This window comes from Polypterus senegalus, chromosome 1, assembly GCF_016835505.1.
Source record: "Polypterus senegalus isolate Bchr_013 chromosome 1, ASM1683550v1, whole genome shotgun sequence".
Lineage (NCBI taxonomy): Eukaryota > Metazoa > Chordata > Cladistia > Polypteriformes > Polypteridae > Polypterus > Polypterus senegalus.
In genome coordinates, this window is record NC_053154.1 from 288010972 (window position 1) to 288032917 (window position 21946).

Consider the following 21946-nt stretch of genomic DNA (forward strand, 5'->3'; position numbering starts at 1 on the left):
GAAAAGTATTGAACAAAATAGAACTTAACACAATATGTTAAACTGGTTCAGTTTCAGCATCTCACTGTTTTATTTTAGGAGTACCTTCATAATCAAAGGCAGCGACAGCTCCCTGCACCTCTTACTCTTGAAGAAATCTTGGTTCCAACCATTATTTCCATGCGGTATGTACCTGAAATATAATTAACTTATAATTATTTATTGATAAAATTATAATAGCAATGTGTTTAATATCATATTAAATAAAACTTACATTTCTATGAAGTGCACACTAGACAGTAATATTGTAAAGCTACCAGCAGATAAGCAAAAGCAGCAACAACTGGTTTAAAGGTTATTATCTGGGTTTGTACATTTTGGCCAGGTATTTTCCAAGTTTCTTTTATCAATTTTCAAAGAACTGAGTTATTTTATGTAGTGAAGCCCATTCTTTTCATGTCATCCTCCACCACTACTTGATTCATCTTTTTGCAGACCTTATTGTCCCAGTTATTTTAATCACATTTGAAAACCTTTTTTTTTTTTTTTTTTTTATGGACAATCCTGTTTTTATCTACATACCAAAATTTCCTTCAATTGTATTATGTTATAGTAAAGCTCAACATAACCACTTTGTGAATATTCTGCTTTCCACTCTCAAAATAAATATTTTGCAACAGACACATATATACACACACACACATAAGAGTACAATATATATTGGCTAGTATGTCTACATGTAGTGTTGGGTTACAATATTGGTTATTTGTGTTTTCTGTTCAGTAACTTTGTGATCTGTGAACAAACTGTCCCTGCATCTCTTTCCAAGAGGAAGAAATGGGAAATGTTAATTCTGCAGGATGGCTAGGGTCTTTGATTTTACTGTTTGAATGGGGAGCAGCTTACATATTTTTTAGCCATCAGTTAGAATTTCCATCCATACTCAATATATGCCTTACGTTTTATAACACTTTATTGCTGATGTCAGGTTATACTTAATTTAATCTGCAGACACTTTTCATAAAAGAGTTTGGGCTCAAAACCTGCTTTGTGTGTGTGTATATATGTATGTATCTTTGTGCCCCACAATGGACTGGTGCCCTATGCTAGCTGGGATAGGCTCCAGCAGACCCCTGCAACCCTGTTCAGGACAAAGCAGAATTGAAAATGACTGACTGACGAACCTGCAGAAATGTCTTTGCATTTGCTCATCTTCTTTGAACCACCTTACTGCAGCTATTATGCTAAAGATGGTTACTCCCAACACCTATATGTGAAACTTTGCCATCTGTTTCTTCCGGTCACTCTGTTTATCTCTAATAATCACCACAATCTTACCTACATTAAATGCACTAACTTCCATACCAGCTTTCAATTTCAGTATTCTCTCAACTCTGTTTTGTTTTCATCATCTGAATGGAACTGTTGTAAAGGACTGAAGGAGTAGAGGAATCCCAGAAAATAGTTGCTAACCGAGTTTTAACACAGTGCAACAAAGTAAATAAAAATAATGACTTAGTGGCACAGTAGAAGTAGGAGTTTCCAGTACCTGTTTAGCCAGCTTGGCTTCTCTGAAAAATCGGGTCTTTAAAGCAAGTCAAGGTTCGGGAGCTCTGTCATACGATGGGTCAAATACCAACTGGGACACCTTCTTGTAGGGACTTTTGGTTTTATAGGGTCACGACCTTAAGAGGTGGAACTTCTTTGGATGTTGTTGGAGGGGCTTAGTTACCCTAATTGAGCACATTCTTGGCACTGTGAAGGGAAAAAGAGACAATACCATTAGTGACAGCACCCCCTTTCACCCTCGAGTGGAATATTATACCATAGCTGAGTCCAGAAGCTGATCCTCAGATGCCCATGCATGACACTGTCAAACGTACAAGAAGTCCAATGATCAGGCTTTACTTAGCTCTCTGTTCACCACCTCCATCATTATTTGAAGAGCAATAATAACAGTTAAGAGGTTTATAATTTTGTTAGAATTTTAAATATACGATTCAATTGAGACTTTTAATCAAATTGATTAATTGAAATATGTGCCATAGTGCTTGCATGTGTAGTTGGTACCACAGATAAAGGTTTATATGTTAGAATAAGAAAAATGGAATAATGCAGATTTACTCATGATACAACAGTAATTTTTTATCGGTAAAGTCCATGATTGTTGTCTGTAAACAGTTGACTTTAATATAAACTTATAATGAGGCTGTCTAAGTGTTTGTGGTAAATTTTTACATTTCCTTTAATGTAAGTTGAAAAATTTGTATAATACTTATCTTTATTGAGACATTTGCACATGTGCTTATGAAAGATATACCTTATTGACAATTTTGGTGAAATTCTACATTTTTAAATTTGTTTTTCTTTTTTTCCATGTGTAGTCAAAACCTGTTCAACAGATTGTTGTTGAATCTGTGTGGTTTTTAGCAAGCATTATTGCTGCTGGTAATTAAAATTATCTCCCCTTTATTTTGTTTTGTGACCAATTCCTTTTTTATGCTATAGGCCAAACCAGCTTTTGTTTGAAGCTGAAGAAGCAGAGCACATTGTGTCTAGAGAACTAACAGATGAGCCGTGGCGTCGACAAGTGATAGCTAATTTAGCCAAGCATGTTTTGTTTAGTAAGTGCATTGCCTTTCTGTTTAATACTTTTTGTAGAACAATGTTCCTTTTTTAAACATGGAAATTCCAATATTTTAACTAACGACACAGTGATGTATATTTCAGTTAGCTCTGTCTGTAAAAGTGTGTCATTCACAGAACATTATACAGTATTACACATCTGTATGTGTAAATAAATTGTACTCCTCGATATTAGGGAACCAATAAGAAGTGGTCCATTGCGAGTGGGGTGAAACTGTATTTGTAAGAAACTTGCCATAGTATAACGTCTGTAAATTGCTGCATTTTCTGGTAATACCTAAATATTTTCTTTAATTACAGCCTGAGCAATTCATGAGAAGGGCTTAGTAGGAGTGTCAGGCAAGAGCTGACCAACCATAAAAGCAACATTCTGTATCCTACATCATACAGCTAATTCTACTCCCAAATTTACAGATCTGACCTATGTATTATAAAATGCTAGAGGCAGTTCAGCTTTTGTACCTCTTCTGTAGATGTGGTAACATCATGTGTACATTAATCATAGCTGCTTTAACAATGGGCCAAAATCACTACAGGCTTTTAAATTGTTGTTCATGATGAACAGTCTTTAGCTTCTTTATATTTTTACAGTCATTCACATACAATATATCTAGTTTCTTTCAAACATTGCAAATACAGTCATGTCAATTCTACTATTTGTGGCATCCTTTTGCAAAAAAATCCACTATTAATGAGCTGCTGCAAGCTTCTCTTTACACATTGTAATTCACCTGCTTTCACCAGCAGATGGCATCTTGGAATTAAAGTAACATAAATGGATCTGAACAAAATGGTATAACTTTGCAAAACGCATGAATATGTAGAATTCACGTTACTGGATAGCTGTATAAATAGTTTTATGTAGAATTTAATTTGAAAAACACTTTTAAACAAGTAACCCAGGCAACAATTTAGTAGCAAGCATGTGTAATGCATACTGAATGGCATAAAACTACATTTGAAAATATTAACTAATTTGCATCTGAACTTTACATAAATAGGTTTTCTTTCCCAAAAATATCTGGACACAAAATAAGACACTGGTTGTAATTTTAGTGTTTTGAATTTATGTTACTGCAGTTAGTCTTTTTAGCATTATGTAAAAATAGTTTAAATAATCCATTGGGTTAGTGGTTATTTATTGAGAGTATTAGTGAGTGGCGATCTCCATACTAAAAACAATGATCCTTTGGATACAGAGAGAAATTATAAATCATAGAAAAACAGTAGACAATCTTGTTAACATTGGCACATTTCTAATAGTGCCGTATAACCCATTCTTCATATTGACTGAGATATATGCCTACTGACAGAATATTCCATTAAAATGTCCTTAAGGTGTTCCACACATAGTGTTTTACATTCATTTATTTAATTCCTTCTTGATTGTTGAATAATGCTGGAAAGGGTCTACAAAGGTTTTACTGTGACTCACTGTATACAAAGGTTAATTAATTATATGTGGATTATGATGCATCATCTTTAAGACTCTTATCTTCCAGACACAAACTTACCAGTGTTTTTGTTCAAAGAATCCTGTCTGAAATCGAGCAGAACATAAAGAGTATCTAATCTTCTAAGTTATTTGGTGTGTATCATTCATAGCAAGTGTACTAAATTGTTGTGTGTCAAACAGTTTGACAGGTTTTACCTTTCCTCCACTCTTGGTTTGGTTATAACTGTAACTTTAACAGAATGCACATTAGGTCATTTGTTTGTTATGATTTCAGTTTAAGTTATAACATGCCCAGTTTCTATTCTGAAGGTTGAATTACTTTGGAAACTATTTACTTCAATTTTAATTGCTTACTTTTTCTGAGATTTTTTTTTCCATCTCTCCAGCCGCTGTTAAATCTTCAGCTGTGATGTCCACTCATATTGTTGCCTGTTTACTACTGTACAGACACAGGCAGGTAAGAAATCAATAGGGCTCAGTTTCATGTTTGACAATAAGTTTTTGAAAATGGAAATGTTAATATTAAAATAGGCTTGACATTGTTAGAATGGCAAGATGGTTGATCCGGTGTTTAATTTTCACACTATTTCTGAATAGTGTATAGTGTTTCTTGAGTAGTTTCAATAATGTCAGAATATTTTAGATAATTTCAAAAACCAGAGGATTATGAAAAATAAATATTGACTTAAATCTAAAAATCATCTGCCTTATAACATTAATAACCTATTTTTCATATTTCATCCAGATGTTTTGGATTATTTCTGCATTAATATTATAGATGTGCAAATGTTACTGATGAATGCAAACTCATGCTCAACTTTTATTAGTGATCTGTTTGGTCTGATTGTAGAAAAAAATAGCTAGAAATGATTAGACAACTGTACATGGAAAATTTAAAAAAGTACTTCTGTTTTTTTTTAGATGTATCTATAGGTAACAATTACTTCTTCTTTTAAAATAACTTTGACCTTTGCTGAAATATTTAGTGCGGTAAAACACATTATACAAGTTTACATATGCATGAAGGAATATTGTTGGTATTGATCATTCAGTCTAGTTTAATACTGTATGAACCATGTATGGAAAAAGAAACTCTTGCTATAACATTTTTGAATTTTGTGTTACTGTTTTTTAGGGTGTCTACTTGTCTAAATTAGTTGAAGATTTTTTCTCAATGAAAGAAGAGGTTCTTACCCGAGATTATGACTTAGGTTTTTCTGGTACATCAGAGGATGTTGTCATGCATGCATTGCACCTTCTTGGAAACTGTGTGAATGTTACAAGTGCTAGTCGCAATACTGAGTTCTTTGTATCACCCAGCACAACCATCCCTGCCTTATTCGAACTTAACTTCTATAGCAATGGGTTGTTTCATGTATTCATTACTGAAGCCATCATTGGTAAGAAGATTCTCATTTTAGTTTGTTTTTTTCCCCGATTCTCATTTTAGCTTGTTTTTTTCCCATTTTAAAAATAAGTTGGGTATTTTCTTAAGCGAAATTTAATTGCTTCACATTCATTAGTATATATTAATTTGCCATATGATATTGTGTTCTAAAATTAAGATTTTTTTTATACATTTTAAAAAATACCTAGCCTGTTCTTCTATTTTAAGACAACTTATGGAGCCTCCATTTTTTAAAAAAAGCCTGGAAACTTACTGAATATGTCAAATTTGAAGCAGCAGAGGTTGCAATTTAACAAAATGTGCGTTCCATGTTTTTGAGGTATATGTATGACAATAACAGCAAGCTGGAAGTAAAATTTGATCACAGATTCTTGGTACTATTTTTCTTGAGGTAAGGGTACATTTCCTGTTTTCTTGTCTGCTTACGGCTGCCATTGTAGGTAGGGTTTTGACATTTTTCTTGTGTGCACCAATATCACCAGTTGTCCAAAGCTTTGCCATAACTTAAGGCTACATCTTTTCCTCCTTTTGTCTCTCAATTTATGTTTCATCAATGCAAATATTCAGCTGTGAATTATAACAAATGGTGCTCTGCACAAAAGTGTACCTAGTGTCTGATATAGTGGCAGGCATGGTTGTCAATATGCTGATTTGAGTATGCTTCTGTCACTATACATGGTTCAGAAATGTGTGCCAGTGCCCCGGCAGTATATGCATCTTTAAATAATTTTTATTTATTTATTTATTTACATATATGTAGTAATGCTACGCACATTGAATTACGTACCACACATTGATTTAATAGCAGATGCACACTAAACGAAAATTTCTGTTTTTCTAATGGGTGTTTCACATATTGTCAGTAAATATATATCCTTTCGGCTATACCCTTAGTGCAGTCTTGGATGTGTATCAATGTCAAGAAAAGAAAATCAACTATTTATTATTGCATTTTTGTACATTGTTGGGTCTGCTGTGTTAGTCAGTGTGCCACCTTCCAGCATTATGCTCTGCTTTTATCAGAGCCAAAGGATTTTGTAAGAGGCAAAGCCACCTGCATGCTGATGCTAATTTCATAATGCCAATAGATCTGCTATGTCAAAGAGGAAAAACTGCAATGTAAAAAACTGACGCAAACCAAATCAAATTTGGGATTTGCTCGATGGGTCCTGCTAGGACATGGTAATACAAGAACAGCTGAAGACAACATTTATGACTTAATAACTTTACCTCTTTCTTCATCGTAGACAATTACTCAAGCCCATCTTATATGTATTAATCATTATTACCTTATCAAATACCACTAATAGTGCTGTCCCACGTTAATCCAAATTGCTGCAGCGATATCTCTCTTAGGCTTGAGCTGTATACCAGTACCGGAAAAGTACAGATAAGCCAAAATTTTAAAACTGTACAGTACTAGCATTTCTGGGTCTTCATTACTAGAAGTAAAAGTCAGTTTTCCTTTTAATTTCCCCCGCACCACTCATTGTTGTAGCTGTAAAAAATATAACTTTCGTAATCTTCGCAAAACTAATAGACACGCTACAATGCTGTTAGAATTTCACTGTGGACCTCCAAGCCCAATAACCCCCTGGCCCTTTGCGTTGATGTGATCAGAGCTTCGAGGGATCATTGCTTCAACACACTTTGTGGCCCATCCCCCTTTTTTCCTTCAACGTGATTGATACTGAAGTCAAAATTTTAGTGGCAATTCAGGACTAATCTCTGTACATCATTGCTCCACTGCTACAGATGCTTTCCCTAGTTCATGACTGAAATAATGACAGTGCTGACAGTTTTTCAGATTTGTTTGTGATCTTCATCATATGTAGTGAAAGACTGTAAGTGATTGTGACTTTTTACAGTGGTTATTGTTTAGTTGTCTACAGGACAGAGATGGCAATTCACAGATGACATTTAGAAGTGAAACCTCCAGTTAAGCGGTTTCCGCAGAGGTAGAAGATTAGTGAAGGAAAGTTTATAATCAGGTCACCTTTTAAAAATGGCTGAATCTCAAAAAAATGTTTAGCTTTTTTCCTTCCTAAATTTACATGGATTGCTGTTTGGCAATAAGTGAGCAATCACAAGAGAAATTAATACTTGATAATGTTCTGCCTTGAAAAATGGATGCAGTTATTGGTTTACTTTTAGGCTTTTGTTTTCATGTTTGGGCCTGATACCCATTTTGTAAAGTTTATAAAAAAAAATGCTTCACTTAAAAACACAAATGCAAATTAATATATATTATGATTTTTGAACAAATAACTTCAAAAATGCTTGAAAAATGTGGAATAAGTTTATATTTTAATATTTTCTGAACAGAAAGTTTGATTTAAATTATTTTGTATTTTATTTTAATTATATTTTACATGTGGGCAGTGATCTGGGCTTATAAATGAATTTTGTAATATACAAGTATACTGTAAATGCAATTAACAATACTCAAGGTTATATACTAATGAGAAAAATAGGTTTACTAATGCTATATGATACATCGTGTTATGTTTCTGCTTGGCTATTCAAATTTGAATTTTAACCATTGCTATGCCACTTTTGTTTAAATTTTTAAGCATCAGCATTTTTTGTAACATTACTAGAATCATCCTTTTTTAAAGATTTTTACTTATTAGTAGGCCAGTCTGGTCTAAAATAAATAAAGTGCTGCATTATATAGATGGCAATGTATTGAAATAAACTGCTGCCCAGCAGTCTTGTTAGTAGGATAGGGTAGATTTCCAGATTATAGCATTTGACACTTGTATATCTGCATGACACTTAACAACTTGGTATTATATAAGATGTATCGAGTGTTTTTCCTACATAGTTAAAGCATTTTCACTTATGTTGTAGCATGCTGCATTTTGTCTATGATGAAGGACAACAAAGCAGAAAAGCAAAACAACACACTGAGCCAAGAAAAATTAATCCGAAAGGCTGCAGATTTATCGCACTTCTTGTCAAACGAAGTAGCAGTTGCCTTGGTCAGTGTTAGAATATTTTTTTTTCTCTTTTTTATTTGATCACTGCACATCTGCATAAAATGAGTGTATGGCTAAGAAAGAGTCTTTATAAATGGATGTTGAGTATTTTATGGTACCTAAGCAGACCCATAATTAAAAATGCAGAAAAAACGTTAAGGTGCTGTTTATTATATACTGTATTACTGTTTGTTTATTTTGTAATCCTATTGAAAGACTAGTTTGAACAGAAAATGAGAAGCTTTTTAAATATTTTACTACAGTTGAAATAGGTTTATTTGGTATATAGGAATGGAATTGGAGTTTGCCATATTTAATTTTTAGTAGTTAGATTTCAGTAGGAAAGTTATTAATATAATTTCCTTAATTTTGCAAAGGGTAAGTGTACCAGTAAATGACAGACGACTGCAGTTAGCATTAAATGTTTTCTCTCATTTGAGCTACTGTATTTGACTGAGTCCTTAACTTGAAGTATTTTTCATCATTTCAGCCTTGTCAGATGATTTACCAGGTTTTTCTTGAAACTGTGGACAGACTAATCCAGTTTGGTGTTCTTCTAGTTGCCGAGGTTGGTACTGCAATCTGTTTTTTAATCATAACTCATCATCTTTGTATTAAGTATGTATACATAAGCACAGATAAATTTTCAAAATGATCATTAAGATTAAAAAGCAATGAATGGGGAACATTTTGCTGTTAAAATAATTTAATATTTGATTAGATTAAAAGTCAAATAATGGAAATCAGCAAAATATATCTAGTTAAACATGGTTTACATATTAAACAACATCATTAATGATGTAACTCAAAAGTAGATGTTTGTATATACTAAAAGTTCATGGTTGCCTTTTGCATTGGGTTGTAATTATCATTCATGAAATATTACTATTGGTACACTTACAGCTGCTGCCAATGTACAACCAATTGTAATATAAGGCATATTATTCTTCATTTACAAGTTGCTATGTCACTTTTAATATATACAAATCTTATTCCAACTCTTCAGTGCAAAAATGAATTTTATTAGACAAAGAAGTTGCAACTGGACTGAATATTTTCATATATATGTTTTCATATATTTACTGAAAAATGTGCTATAAGAAAGCACGGACATATGCTTTTTTTATGAAATACAACCACATGTGGCACGCAACATGTACATAATTTTTTCCATTTTATAGTACAGTTGTCTTATAAAATTACAACAACATTTATTTATGTAGCACATTTTCATACAAAAAGTAGCTCAAAGTGCTTTACATAATGAAGAATAGAAAAATAAAAGACACAATAAGAAAATAAAATAAGTCAACATTAATTAACATAGAATAAAAGTAAGGTCCAATGGCCAGGGTGGACAGAAAAAAAAAAAAACTCCAGACGGCTGGAGAAAAAAATAAAATCTGTAGGGATTCCAGACCATTAGACTGCCCAGTCCCCTCTGGGCATTCTACCTAACATAAATTAAACAGTCCGCTTTGGATTTAGGGTTCTCACGGAAGGATACAGTATCACCTTTTGGTAAGTACAGAGGTTGTTTTGTTTCAATCCCCTTACTCTGAACAGGCTTTGGTAATTTATGATGATTAACTGGAATTAGCGGCTTCTGAAACTTGATGAATCAATAGATATTAGTGTATGGCTGTTGAGCAGGTTTACTTGGTCATATTATACTCGTATGTCTTTGTCTTTTGCTTTTTCAAGGAAGACCAAGAGGATTTTAGCCCTAGCCCTACTGAAGAAGCTTGGTCAAAAAAATACCCAGAGCCTATGTCTTGGAGGAGTGATGAGGAAGATGAAGACAGTGATTTTGGAGAAGAACAAAGAGATCGATATATTAAGGTACCCCTCTTTATGGGGAGGGATTATAGACAATTGATATTTATTAAATAAATTGCTTCTAAGATGTTAATTGACTAACATTTGTTAAACTTGAATGATTTTCTTGTCATTATTTTTAGCATTACACTAATGCAAAGTAATTTTTCATTTTATTATACAAAAATACTTTCTCTTTCAGCTTATAGGTAAAGTCATAATAACCTCTTGCTTGACAATCCACTACTTTTTTGAAGTTGCACATTTACCCATTCCCTTCCTTAATACTATACAACTTTCTGCCAGTAGATGGCGAAAGAGGGCCTGCTCTGAACTTGAATTGAATGATGTCAATTGTAAAGTGAGTTTTTATCACTAATCTTTGAAAAAGTACAGTTAGTTAAAACATCAGTATGGGAAGGCTGTATTCATATCAGGCACCTTTACACACATACCCAAATTCTGTCATGCTTGGCGTAATTTACAGTGACTAATTGATATAACAACCATTTCTTTAGAATGTATATAACTTGCTGATTTAACCACTATCACAAGTACTATCACAAAAAGGGGCAAATAATAATAATGGAAATTGTTGCGTTAGTATATGCACTGTTGAAATGATACCATGACTTTTTGCAGTAGCAATATTATACACATTTTGTGGTCAACAGTACGAGATAATAAACAAAGTGACTTTTATACTTGATCTGTTGTGACCTTTCTCAGTAGAGTCCAGGCAGACTCATTGCCACAAGTTTTGTAAATTGCCAATTGTCTGTTTGAGTCTCAGAAATGGGCCATTTTTCAGAATCTGGAAGTGATATTTTTAAAGAATATGCATCTTACTAGTTTTTTTGTGAAAAATAATCGAGAGAGAAAATTGATTTTCCAAACAGGAAGCTAAAAAAGTTGGATTTCTTTGGGTCTCCCAAGTAATTATGAGATAATCAGAAAGTCTTCAAACACCTTATGCTTCGAAAAATACACTTGGAACAAGTGAGCCAAACAGCATTAAGACAAAAGAAGTAGGTAATTACAGAGGAAGAGTCAGAGACAAAATTAAACTTAATACAAAAAAAAGTGACAAGAGAACAAAAAAGGGAGCAGAAGAAAATTAAAAGATTTACATTAAAATTTCCATAATGTTCTATAATTAATTGTTTTTTTTTTAAAACTGACTCTTAATGTGTTTTTCCTCATACTAAGCTGCAATTTTTGAAGAGTTCCAATGTCCTCTCCGGCTCTTAAGCTTTTGAAACAAAAAAAAGAGAGGGTTGTGAAACAGTCAGATAAGTTAAGCAGTGTTCAGCACATCTTCCTTTATGTAAGTAAGCCGTAAAATATAAAACAACAGCAGAAAATATTAATTTAATAAACCATTTGTTAACTATAGGCCAACAGAATGGGCCTTTGCATAGATTCTGCAAGTGCCTGGAATTGTATCAGAAGCATACTCTAACATTACTCTAAGAATTTGATTATTTGTTTTGCTTTCTTCATTAAGGTGAGAAAATGTTATATTGGGTTCCACTCCAAAAATCCTCCATATGTTAGTGTTTCTGAACTTATTGTTAGAGTCCGGTTTTTACACACAATGGGAGTTGGAAGGGTAACTGCTGAACCATTAGTATGTATAGTGCTGCCAAGTAAGGGTTTCTGCAGTACCATACCATACCATTTTTATTTGTTGAGCGCTTAAAAACACAGCATTACAATTGACCGAAGCGCTGTACAGTTAAAACAAGCCGGACTAAAAGCAAAATATCAAAAACAAACATTAAGAGAGAATTAAGACAGAGATACTAAAAAACAGGTCAGGGGATCCAGTAAAATAGAGAAATAGCAAAAATCAAGTGGAAATGAGACAGGTTAAGAATTAAAAGCCAATGTGAAGAAGTAAGTTTTTAGGCGTGATTTGAATGTGGCGACTAAAGCGGCATGCCTAACCACTAAGGGAAGGGAGTTCCAGAGCCTGTGTGCACAGACGGAGAAAGCCCTTTCACCACGAGCTTTAAAACGTGCCTTGGGAACGGTTAGGAGCAACTGAGTAGGAGAAGTAAGATGAACTGGAAGAAAGCATTGGCACATATTAAGAGGCTACAATTCTTTAAAACAGGTCTGCTTAATAAATTTTTATTTTTAACCACTAATGACTTCTCTGATGCTTACATTCAGCTATAACAAGGCTATTATAATAACACCATTAATGTGCTGTCAGCTTAATATTTAACTACTAATGTCCCACTGTTGACAAAGTAAAAATAAATCAAGGATGAAGCATGCTATTGCTATATTTTAAAATAAAGACGCATGTTAAAAAAACTGAACACACCATTAGAAGAACTGAATTTGACTAGTCTGGGAACTAAATCAACACAGTCATGTAATTAACATTGTGCTGCATTGCATTCCAAGAAAACTATCACATTTTAAGCTTTTAACCAAATAATGTTTTTAATATACTGTAGAACATATGTATTAACGAGTGTGTGTGTATAGATCTATAAATATTTAGCTATCATTGTATTTTAGATTATTCCTTTTAAAATTAGCAAAAGCATGGCTGAATTTACTGAAATGAAGAGTGCATCTCATGACACCAGTAATAAAAACAGAAAATGGTGATCTTGTGGAGGAAAAATTCTTCCATAGAGCTACATGGCTTGCTGCAGTTGTTGTTCAAGCAATTTTAAGAGCTACATCTGCCCACTTGAGATTTATTTGAAGACGTAACTGCATTATATGTGTTTGTCAAGGTACCATTAAGTCAGAAAACCTTTGTGTGAAACTTTTGCTTCATTCATTACAGGTCAGCTCATCCCCAGAACACCAAGAGTTTTTGACCTTTCTGCAAAAAATGCTAGGTCCTGTCTTAGAAGCTTATAGCTGTGCTGCTATCTTCTTGCACAGTATCAGTGGCCCAGTTAAAGAATCTGAATACACACACCAGCTATTTAAGTTCTTTATTACAAGGACAAAGAAGAAGGTTGCAGCTTTTGGTAAGTACTTGAAAAGATTAAGAGTGAAGATTATAAAATAATATTGTTAAATCTGCTTATTCCAATTTAGGGACATGAGGGCTGATGGAACAGAGCCTATCTTAAACCACTGGTTATATAGCGCTGTAAAAGGTGCTCTTCCAGTGCAGGGCCAGTTTATGCAAACACACTCACACAAGGTCAATTTGGGTTTGGGTTTTGTGGGAGGAGTACTGGATTCACCTAGAAGAGACACAGGAACTCCACATGGGCAACAAAGGGATGCAGGATTCAAACCTAGGAAGCAGGATCTGTGAATCCGTAGCACTTTTCACTGTGCCACCATGCCATCCAATAGTGTGCTTTACTTGATTTTGCTAGGTAATTTTTAACATTTATGTACTCAAATGACTTGATAACTTCATCCTGAATATATAGAGGAATGAATCTAAAAACATCTCATCTCCAATATTTCTTCTTCTAGTAGACTGCAAAGCCTAAACATTATAGAAAATTATCCAGTTTAAGAGACTCGTTGAGGAACTGTATATATGCAAATCCATCTTATGCAACCTTGAAAAATAATAAAGCATGTATTTTTTTCCAGCCAAGTAAACCTGACATAATGTGTTATGTTAAAAAGGATTCCATCTAATAATTAGACTGTATAATAATGCTTGAGCAAAGAAAAAAGAGCGAGAAACCATTGACTATAGAATAAAATACTGCATTTCAAGTTTAATTTATACAGCCTTTAAAGTTTTGATTCCATTTGTTATGATAGTCATAAAAAGTGGAGTCCTGAATATATGTACAAGCACACAAGAATCATGTATCCATTGATGCTCTTTTGCAGTTTTTCCATTACAGAGTAACAAATGAGTGCCCAACTTAAGATTTTCTTCTTAAAATAATTAGAATTTATTTTTTAAAAGACTATAAAAGCTAATGGGCTCAGTGTTAACCAACTCTGATTTTTGAAGTTTCTGACCCTTTGAGAAATTGATTTTATCTTTTTGTTAGTTAAATCTTGGAGAAAAATGAAGCTGAATAATATATTTATTAAATTATTCTTACCAGCTTTCTCTACAATATATTTTTTGAGCAATACTTGGATGTTATTTGTCTATAACTATTTTTTTTTTTTAAACTTTGCTTTGTTAAATTCTTAATTGGTGATCAGCCTTGAAAACTTGGTCAGAGCATCCCTAAAACACATAAAAATATAGTTTGGATTTTTGTTGTATTTTAAAAAAAATGTAAAGTTGTTTCTGTGGTTCACTTCTAAAGTTAGCACTGATAATAAATACTGATTTTATTAGTGTTAAATGACAAATTTGATTTTATGGAACCAGGTTTATGTCTTCTAGAGTTAATACTTAGTTGAGAGGGAAGTGAAACATGCTGCCCTTATCCTTAATAACATATGAAAATATGTTTACAATAGATTTATTTTTTTTAACTGAAAACAAAAGAGCTAAAAAGCACAAATGACAGTAAACTGGGAATCGAAACTAACAAAAGAACAGAATAAGTAATGACAATCACAATATGAAAAGGGTGCTAATATGTAGTAGAATGAGACTGAAAAAAGTAAGTGTACTGTTCATCAACCTTACCATCTCTATTATTTGATTGTGACGACTCTTAATATAAAGGCTAGAGCACACTTTACAGAGTGGCTGGTCATGACAGAGCTGGATAATGCATCTAGTTGTGAAGTTTGTGAGCTTCAGTTTTGGGCATGAATGTAAATACACTACTAAACAAATCCAAAACAGAAGGAAGGTATGCTTAATATGCTGTTAGAACATAGATGAGAAAGTCCACTTTTCTGGATCTGATAATTTCTGGAACTTCAAAATGCACACTGACCCCATCCACAAAACTGAACATTTAGTCACATTTGACAGCAGTCACATATGATTTTTGTTGTGTGTTGTTTGCATTGAGTTTGCATTTCTGTCTCTGTTCTTTGCAGCAGCACGGTGAGGTAGGCCTATTTCAGTTTTGCTTTTTTTTCATGGTGATTTCCTAAAACAATGCTGACATTTTCTTGTTTATTACAAAGAATCCTCAACTAATGTTCAAGAATTTTATTTGAACACTTTACATAGAGGCAATTTATTTATTAGTACACCTTTTGAAAAGTATGGTAAGCCGAATAAATATTTCTGGAAATACATGTAAGATTATATAAAAATAAATTACATATGAAAATGTATTTCAGATATCTCAAAATGGTCTGAATGTTATTTTCAGATATCTGGAAATGTAATCTTAGATATATGTCAAATTCATTTTATGATGTTTTAAAAAGGGTCTATGGTCCATTTCAGTTATCTAAGCATGTATTTGAAGATACCTTGGATTTTATTTGAAGATATCTCAAATACATTTTAAAATAGGTTTAAAAACACACAAACATATTTCAGGATAGCTGAAAATACAATTAACAGTGTCACAAATACTGTGTTAGGATATAGCAGGTTGGATAATGAATGGATGGATGGACAAATACTGTACATTTCCAGATATCTCAAAATGACTTTCAGCTTATTTCGAGATATCTTAAATATAATCCTAAATCAGAAAATGTTGGGATGGTTTGGAAAAGGCAAATTAAAAAAAAAATAATAAAAAATGCAATGATTCTTAAATCTGGAGGGTTTTTTTTTGTTTTTTCTGTCCACACTGGCCATCGGACCTTACTCTTATTCTATGTTAATTAATGTTGACTTATTTTATTTTCTGTGTCTTTTATTCTTCTATTCTTTATTATGTAAAGCACTTTGAGCTACATTTTTGTATGAAAATGTGCTATATAAATAAATGTTGTTGTTGTTGTTAAATTTACTTTGACTTTTATTTCATTGCAGACAGTACGAACTCAAGAGATTTCATGTTTTGCCTGTTAACTTCATTTCGTTTGTTAATATACATCCATTCCTGCATTTCAGGCCTGCAAACACGTTACAAGGTGTGCAACAGTACAGGGTCGTCATTGTTGCATTTTTCGTTTCAAAATTCTCTACTGTTGGGGACAGATCATGACTGCAGGCAGGCCAGTCCAGTACTTGTACCCTCTTCTTCCGCAGTCATGACTTTGTAATGTATGCAGAATATGGTATTACATTGTCTTGATGATAAATACTTGGACATCCCTGGAAGACAGCATATGTTGTTCTGAAATCTTAGTGTACTTTTCTGCTCCCTTCACAGTAGTATAAATTACCTTTGACAAGGACATTGATAAAAACCCCATACCATGACAGACCCTGGCTTTTGAACTTATTGCTGATAACAGTCTGGATGGTCTGTTTTGTCTTTGGTCTATAGCGCATAGTGCCCATTTCTTCCAAAAAATGATCTGGAATACTGATTCACCTGATCACAATACACATTTCCACTGTGTGATGGTCCATTCCAGATGCCTTCGAGCCCAGAGAAGTCGATGCCGCTTTTAGACATGGTTAACATAAGGCTTCGTGTTTGCACAGTAAAGTTTTAACTGTAATCTGTGAATGTAACTCCATATTGTAGTGCTTGACAAAGATTTTCAAAAGTAATTCCTCGGCCTTGTGGTTATATAAGCTATTGATGAGTGATGGTTCTAAATACATTGCTGTCTGAAGGATCACAGATCAAGGGTGTTTAGCTCAGGCTTGCACCCTTGCCATTTACACTCTGAAATTCCTTGTTTTATTATGCACTGTGGAGGGGGAAATATGCAAATCCCTTCTAATCTTTCTTTGGGGAACATTGTTTTTAAAATTTCAATAATTTTCTCATGCATTTGCTGACAAGCTGAAGACCTCCTGTCCATCTTTGCTCCTCAAAGACAGTTTTTCATGGATACTGCTTTTGTACCAAATCATGATTACAATCACCTGTTTGAAATCACATCATTATTTGATTATTTTTACCTCATTACTGGCCCTAATTTCCCCCCGTATCAACCCTTTTTGGAATGTGTTGCAGGCCTGAAATGCAGGAATGGGTGTATATTAACAAATGAAATAAAGAAACAAGAAATATCTTGGGCTCATACTGACTGCAATGAAAAAGAACTCAAAAGTAAATTTAAAATCTGTTTTTTGGATGTTTTACATGCTGTCTCAGTTTGGGATTGTACATTCAAGATATTTAAAATAGATTTGAAGTCCCATTGAAAGAACAGGACATTTTACAGGAAATTATTTTGAACAAAATCAAAATGCATTTCTTAAGTGGCATGCAAGGTCATTTAAAATATCTCATAATGTATTGCAGTTATCTTAAAATATGAAGGAACATACAGTACCTTGAAATGGGTTTTGCATACCTTAAAGTAACTACATTTTAAGATATCTGAAATTCATTTTGAGATATCTTTAAATATTAAATTGGCTTTCCATAGAAAAAGGCAGCGCAGTAATTCAATACTTAGTAGTAATGCTTCATGGATCCAGTGTCCTAGGTATGAACCATATACTCAGCTTGAATATTCTGTCCATGTGTGCAAGGACTTTCCTCTCCTTGATCTAGTTGTCCTCCCACATTGCCATAAATGTGCGGGTTTAGTTAATTTGTGATTCCAAATTAGATTTTGAGTGGTGTGTATGTGTGAGTGGCCCCTGTAACAAACTATATCAAAGGGGTGTGTCTCAGTAATGCCGGTATGGGTATAGGGTTCAGCCTCAATATGATACCAAATGGGTTATAGAAAGTTGAAGAAGATCTTGATGAATGAAATATCCAAGTGAAAGATCTTTACTGAGTAATATTCTGTAATTTATTGACAACAAAATGATGTAACAACAGTCATTTAAAAATCAAAATCAAGTGAGGGTTAGATTTAACATTACACCAAAAATCAAAGTCAACAATTAAAATCACAGGCTGATCCAACTTGCATGAATTTCATCACAGCAACTCATAATATGACTCGGTAGTGTGTGTGGCCCCCACATGTCTACATGTACTGATAGTGTCTGCGCCTGCTCCTGATGAGATGGCAAATGGCATCCTTGGGAACCTCCTCCTAGACCTGGATCAGGGCATCAGTGAGCTCCTGGACAATCTGTGGCAATACTTGGTGGCATCCGATGCACAGATTCTTAATGTCCCAGAGGTTCTCATTTGGATTCAGGTCTAAGGAATTTGTGGGCCAGTCAATGGCATCAATGCCTTTGTTATCCAGGAATTATCTACACACTCTGTTCACATGAGCCTAGGCATTGTCCTGCACAAGAAGGCCACTGCACCAGTGCAAGGTCTGACAGTGGCTCTGAGGATTTTAGCCCAATACCTTAGAGCAGTTAGGGTACTGTTGCCTAGCATGTGGAGGGCTCTGGCAGTGCTCCTCCTGCCAGTTTCCCCCTTTCATGTTTAAAAAAGCAAGAGAGAGAAAGAGAAGTTCATTCTTTATGTTGAATTCACATGTGGTGAAATATAAGATAAAGACTTGCAGGCTGTGGAGCAGGCCTTTGCTTTGAAATATTCAACTTTATCCTATTGTAGAAATTATATTTTGAATATGTGTGTTTAGGCAATATCCCCACATAACAACCTTGCTATTTTGCATGGCTGACCTTTTAAACTATTCTTTCAGAGTAAAACAAACTCATTTTAAGAAGCCTAATATCAATTTATTTTAAGACATGGGTCATGTAAAATAGATATAAGAACAGAAAAGACAGTAAATATTACAACACTACATTTAGAATGACTGCTTCCCTTTCTATTTTAAACAGAGCATAATCTTACAAGTAAACATTTTCTTCTATATCTTAACACCTTTTGAAGATATTCATGATTCAAGTATTGAATACTGTTTCAGGATTTCTGGTCTGTTAGTCAGTAAGAAAGATTAACAATTTTTTTATTTCCTGTAAGTAGTTGTAGTTTACAGCAATTTACAGCAATTTTCTTTTTTGTAATTGCCTCTTTGTGGTTGTGTTTACACATGCTGTTATATTCTGCTTGCTTTAACACATGTAAGAAAATAATGTGCCAATGCATTATCTGAGTTGCTGTCCTTATTATTAGTTTCCATGCACTATTGGCATCATAGCCTTAACTGCATAACAGGAATTATTTTTAATATTTCTCCAGTTTTTGTCATCTCAAGGACTGGAGACAACTATTCATCCTGAAGTTTGCAGGGCCCAATGAGATATCTTATTGGTACACCTAGAATTATAGTGACCTTGGATATTGTAGTCCTTTCACGTGGCTTTTTAACTTGCCATGTGGTGTCAGTCTAACTGTATCCTCAGTGTTTTAAAGTCTCAAGCAGTGTTCTTCTCTTGCTAGTAATAAATAATTATTAATAAAGTTAATTTTTATTAACATGTTATATCTGCTAAATAAATATGTTGAGGTAGAAGTTGAGCTGTACAATACCTAAGATAAACTCTTACAATCTTGTTTTTTTTGCTTTAGACTTAAAATTATTCCTACTTATGTGTCACCTGTTCCTTCATACAGTCTGCTTCTGGGTGATTATGAGATTATAGTGGATAATTAATAAAATATTTTATATGTAACAACAGTCAGGATTTTGAGGTTGCTGGTGAGCCTATTTGCATCATGTTTTTTGTTCAGTTCTGCGATGGAATAGAAGGACAAATCTTATGTAAGATGAGTGATATTTTAATGTAGTTTAATATGATTAGTTTGGTTAGTATAGAAAGCTCAGGAGATCAATAGGTTTATAGACCTATGTTTATTTGGGATGTATATTAATGACATATTTAGCGATATATACATTGAGAAGACTAAAGTAATAGAACACTGTAATAAAAATGCATGCCTACTTGAGTGGAGGTCTTTGTATTCTGCAATAATTGATCATTGATCCAGATTGAGTACATAGTGGTTTTTGGCCCATTTGAAACCAGTCATAAATCTGGCAGTGTATAAGAGTAAAAAGCCAGATGAGTGTTGATGAAAATAAAGAATGTTGGAATGTCATAACAGACAAGATAAGTTCACTAAGACATGGTTATATCTTTGATTCTCAGCCCAACTGTCCTTTTAATATGCAGTATTAACATACATTATAAACAGTGACATAGGAAATTTTCTTTGACAATTAAGTCAGGTTTTTGTGGTAACTGTTGTCCGTTAAGTTCTTTTCGTATTGTCATAAAGTGTATGAAACCTTTAGAATTGCCTGGATTTGTCCACTAATTGCTTATAACAATATGGTCAGATTTTTAACTAAATCACAATATACTGACTGGCATAATCTGCTTAAACTAACTGTTTAGACATTCACAGTCCAGGTTGGATTAGAAGCAATAACCTCTATCATAATTGTTTTTTTTTTGTTTTTTTTTTTATTTGGCATAAGCAGTTCTCTTTTAGGTCATGCAATAACATCTCAATTGGCTTGAAATAAGGACTATGACTTGGTTATTCCATTTCTTCTGTTTAACCCATTATGTTGGCTTATTAATTTTTCATCATCGTCTTGTTACATCACCCGCCTTCCATTATTTCTTTTGTGAAACCAAACCATGATACTCCCTTCTTACATGGCTGGGATGAAGGTTTAGTGTTTGAGTGAACAGTAGTACCCCTATTCAGACATAGCTACATTCATTTTTTTTTTTTTTTTGTCAGAGCTAAAACTTTTTAACTCATTGTGCAACAGCAGGTCTTTTACAAACATAACAGATGCAACAGTGTAGCTCAATGTACTGTACAGGGTGAGAAAGTCTGAACCTCTATAATGCACTGAAAGAGTGTATGCTCTGTAGGTTTCAATTTTATTAGAAGAATGTGACAACAAAATCCAAGGAAGATCCAGTAAGCACATTAAAGCATTTTAGGGTATGAGTTGAAAATGTTTAGCTTAAACAGAGAGTAAGATGAGATTTGTTATAAATATTTAAAAAGTGCCAGCAGTTGCCTTAAAGTAATTTCTTCAGGAAGTGCACAGGGACTCAAATGGAAGCTGTGTTATAGTAGTAAATTTAAAAAAATGTTTGAAATGTTACTAGTTGCGTGTGATCATAGTTGAAAGAAGTGCCTTAAGGACCTTAAATTCATGCCTTAATCCTTTAAAAAGAAAGCAAACAGCAATGTAATGGTCTGTTGTCAACAAAACAATGCCTTATTTATTATAGAACTATGGAAATGCTCATTTTTAGTAAGCTACTTTATCATTTCTAAATTGTCTGTTTCCTTTAGGAGAGAGTGCTACTCACTACCTTGTGAAAAGTACAGTGAAAACATTTAAAGATCTGGGGGTAAGTCTAGCCATTTAATCTTTATTTTTATAGCACCTTAGTGTTATGTCCCATGGCAGCCTGAAAATAGGAATGCAATCCAAAGAAATGTATCCAATCCATCTTACCTGTTTATTAGTTTGTTTATATGGTTCAAAGTTTATGGGAGCCAATGCTTTTCCCATCCATGTTGGAAAATAACCATGGATAAGGTGACAGTCCATTGAAACACATATTGACACACACACTCATACTCATTGAACAAATTTTCAGTCAATAATATATCTTTTAATTATGTTTGTGCAATGATTGTGAGGAACTGGTGAAGTTTGAAAAGCCCACTCAGTTGGATTCAAGATTTGATCCCAACAGTGTAATATTATACAGTATATATATTACAGTAAATTAGTTGAACATACTTAAGCAGATTGTAAAGTAAATGTAATTGTTTAAAATAT

General features: G+C 33.5%; 1 protein-coding gene across 1 annotated transcript in view; it reads left to right on the plus strand.

The window, feature by feature from the left end:
* Positions 1–21946, plus strand: part of gpam (glycerol-3-phosphate acyltransferase, mitochondrial) — an 80098-nt gene that overhangs the window by 52380 nt on the left and 5772 nt on the right. The window contains exons 12-20 of the mRNA XM_039776545.1: positions 79–164; positions 2488–2603; positions 4468–4538; positions 5217–5481; positions 8343–8473; positions 8961–9038; positions 10175–10312; positions 13101–13290; positions 21451–21509. Of these exons, the coding sequence (XP_039632479.1) occupies positions 79–164; positions 2488–2603; positions 4468–4538; positions 5217–5481; positions 8343–8473; positions 8961–9038; positions 10175–10312; positions 13101–13290; positions 21451–21509 (1134 nt within the window). The remainder of the gene's footprint in view (positions 1–78; positions 165–2487; positions 2604–4467; positions 4539–5216; positions 5482–8342; positions 8474–8960; positions 9039–10174; positions 10313–13100; positions 13291–21450; positions 21510–21946) is intronic.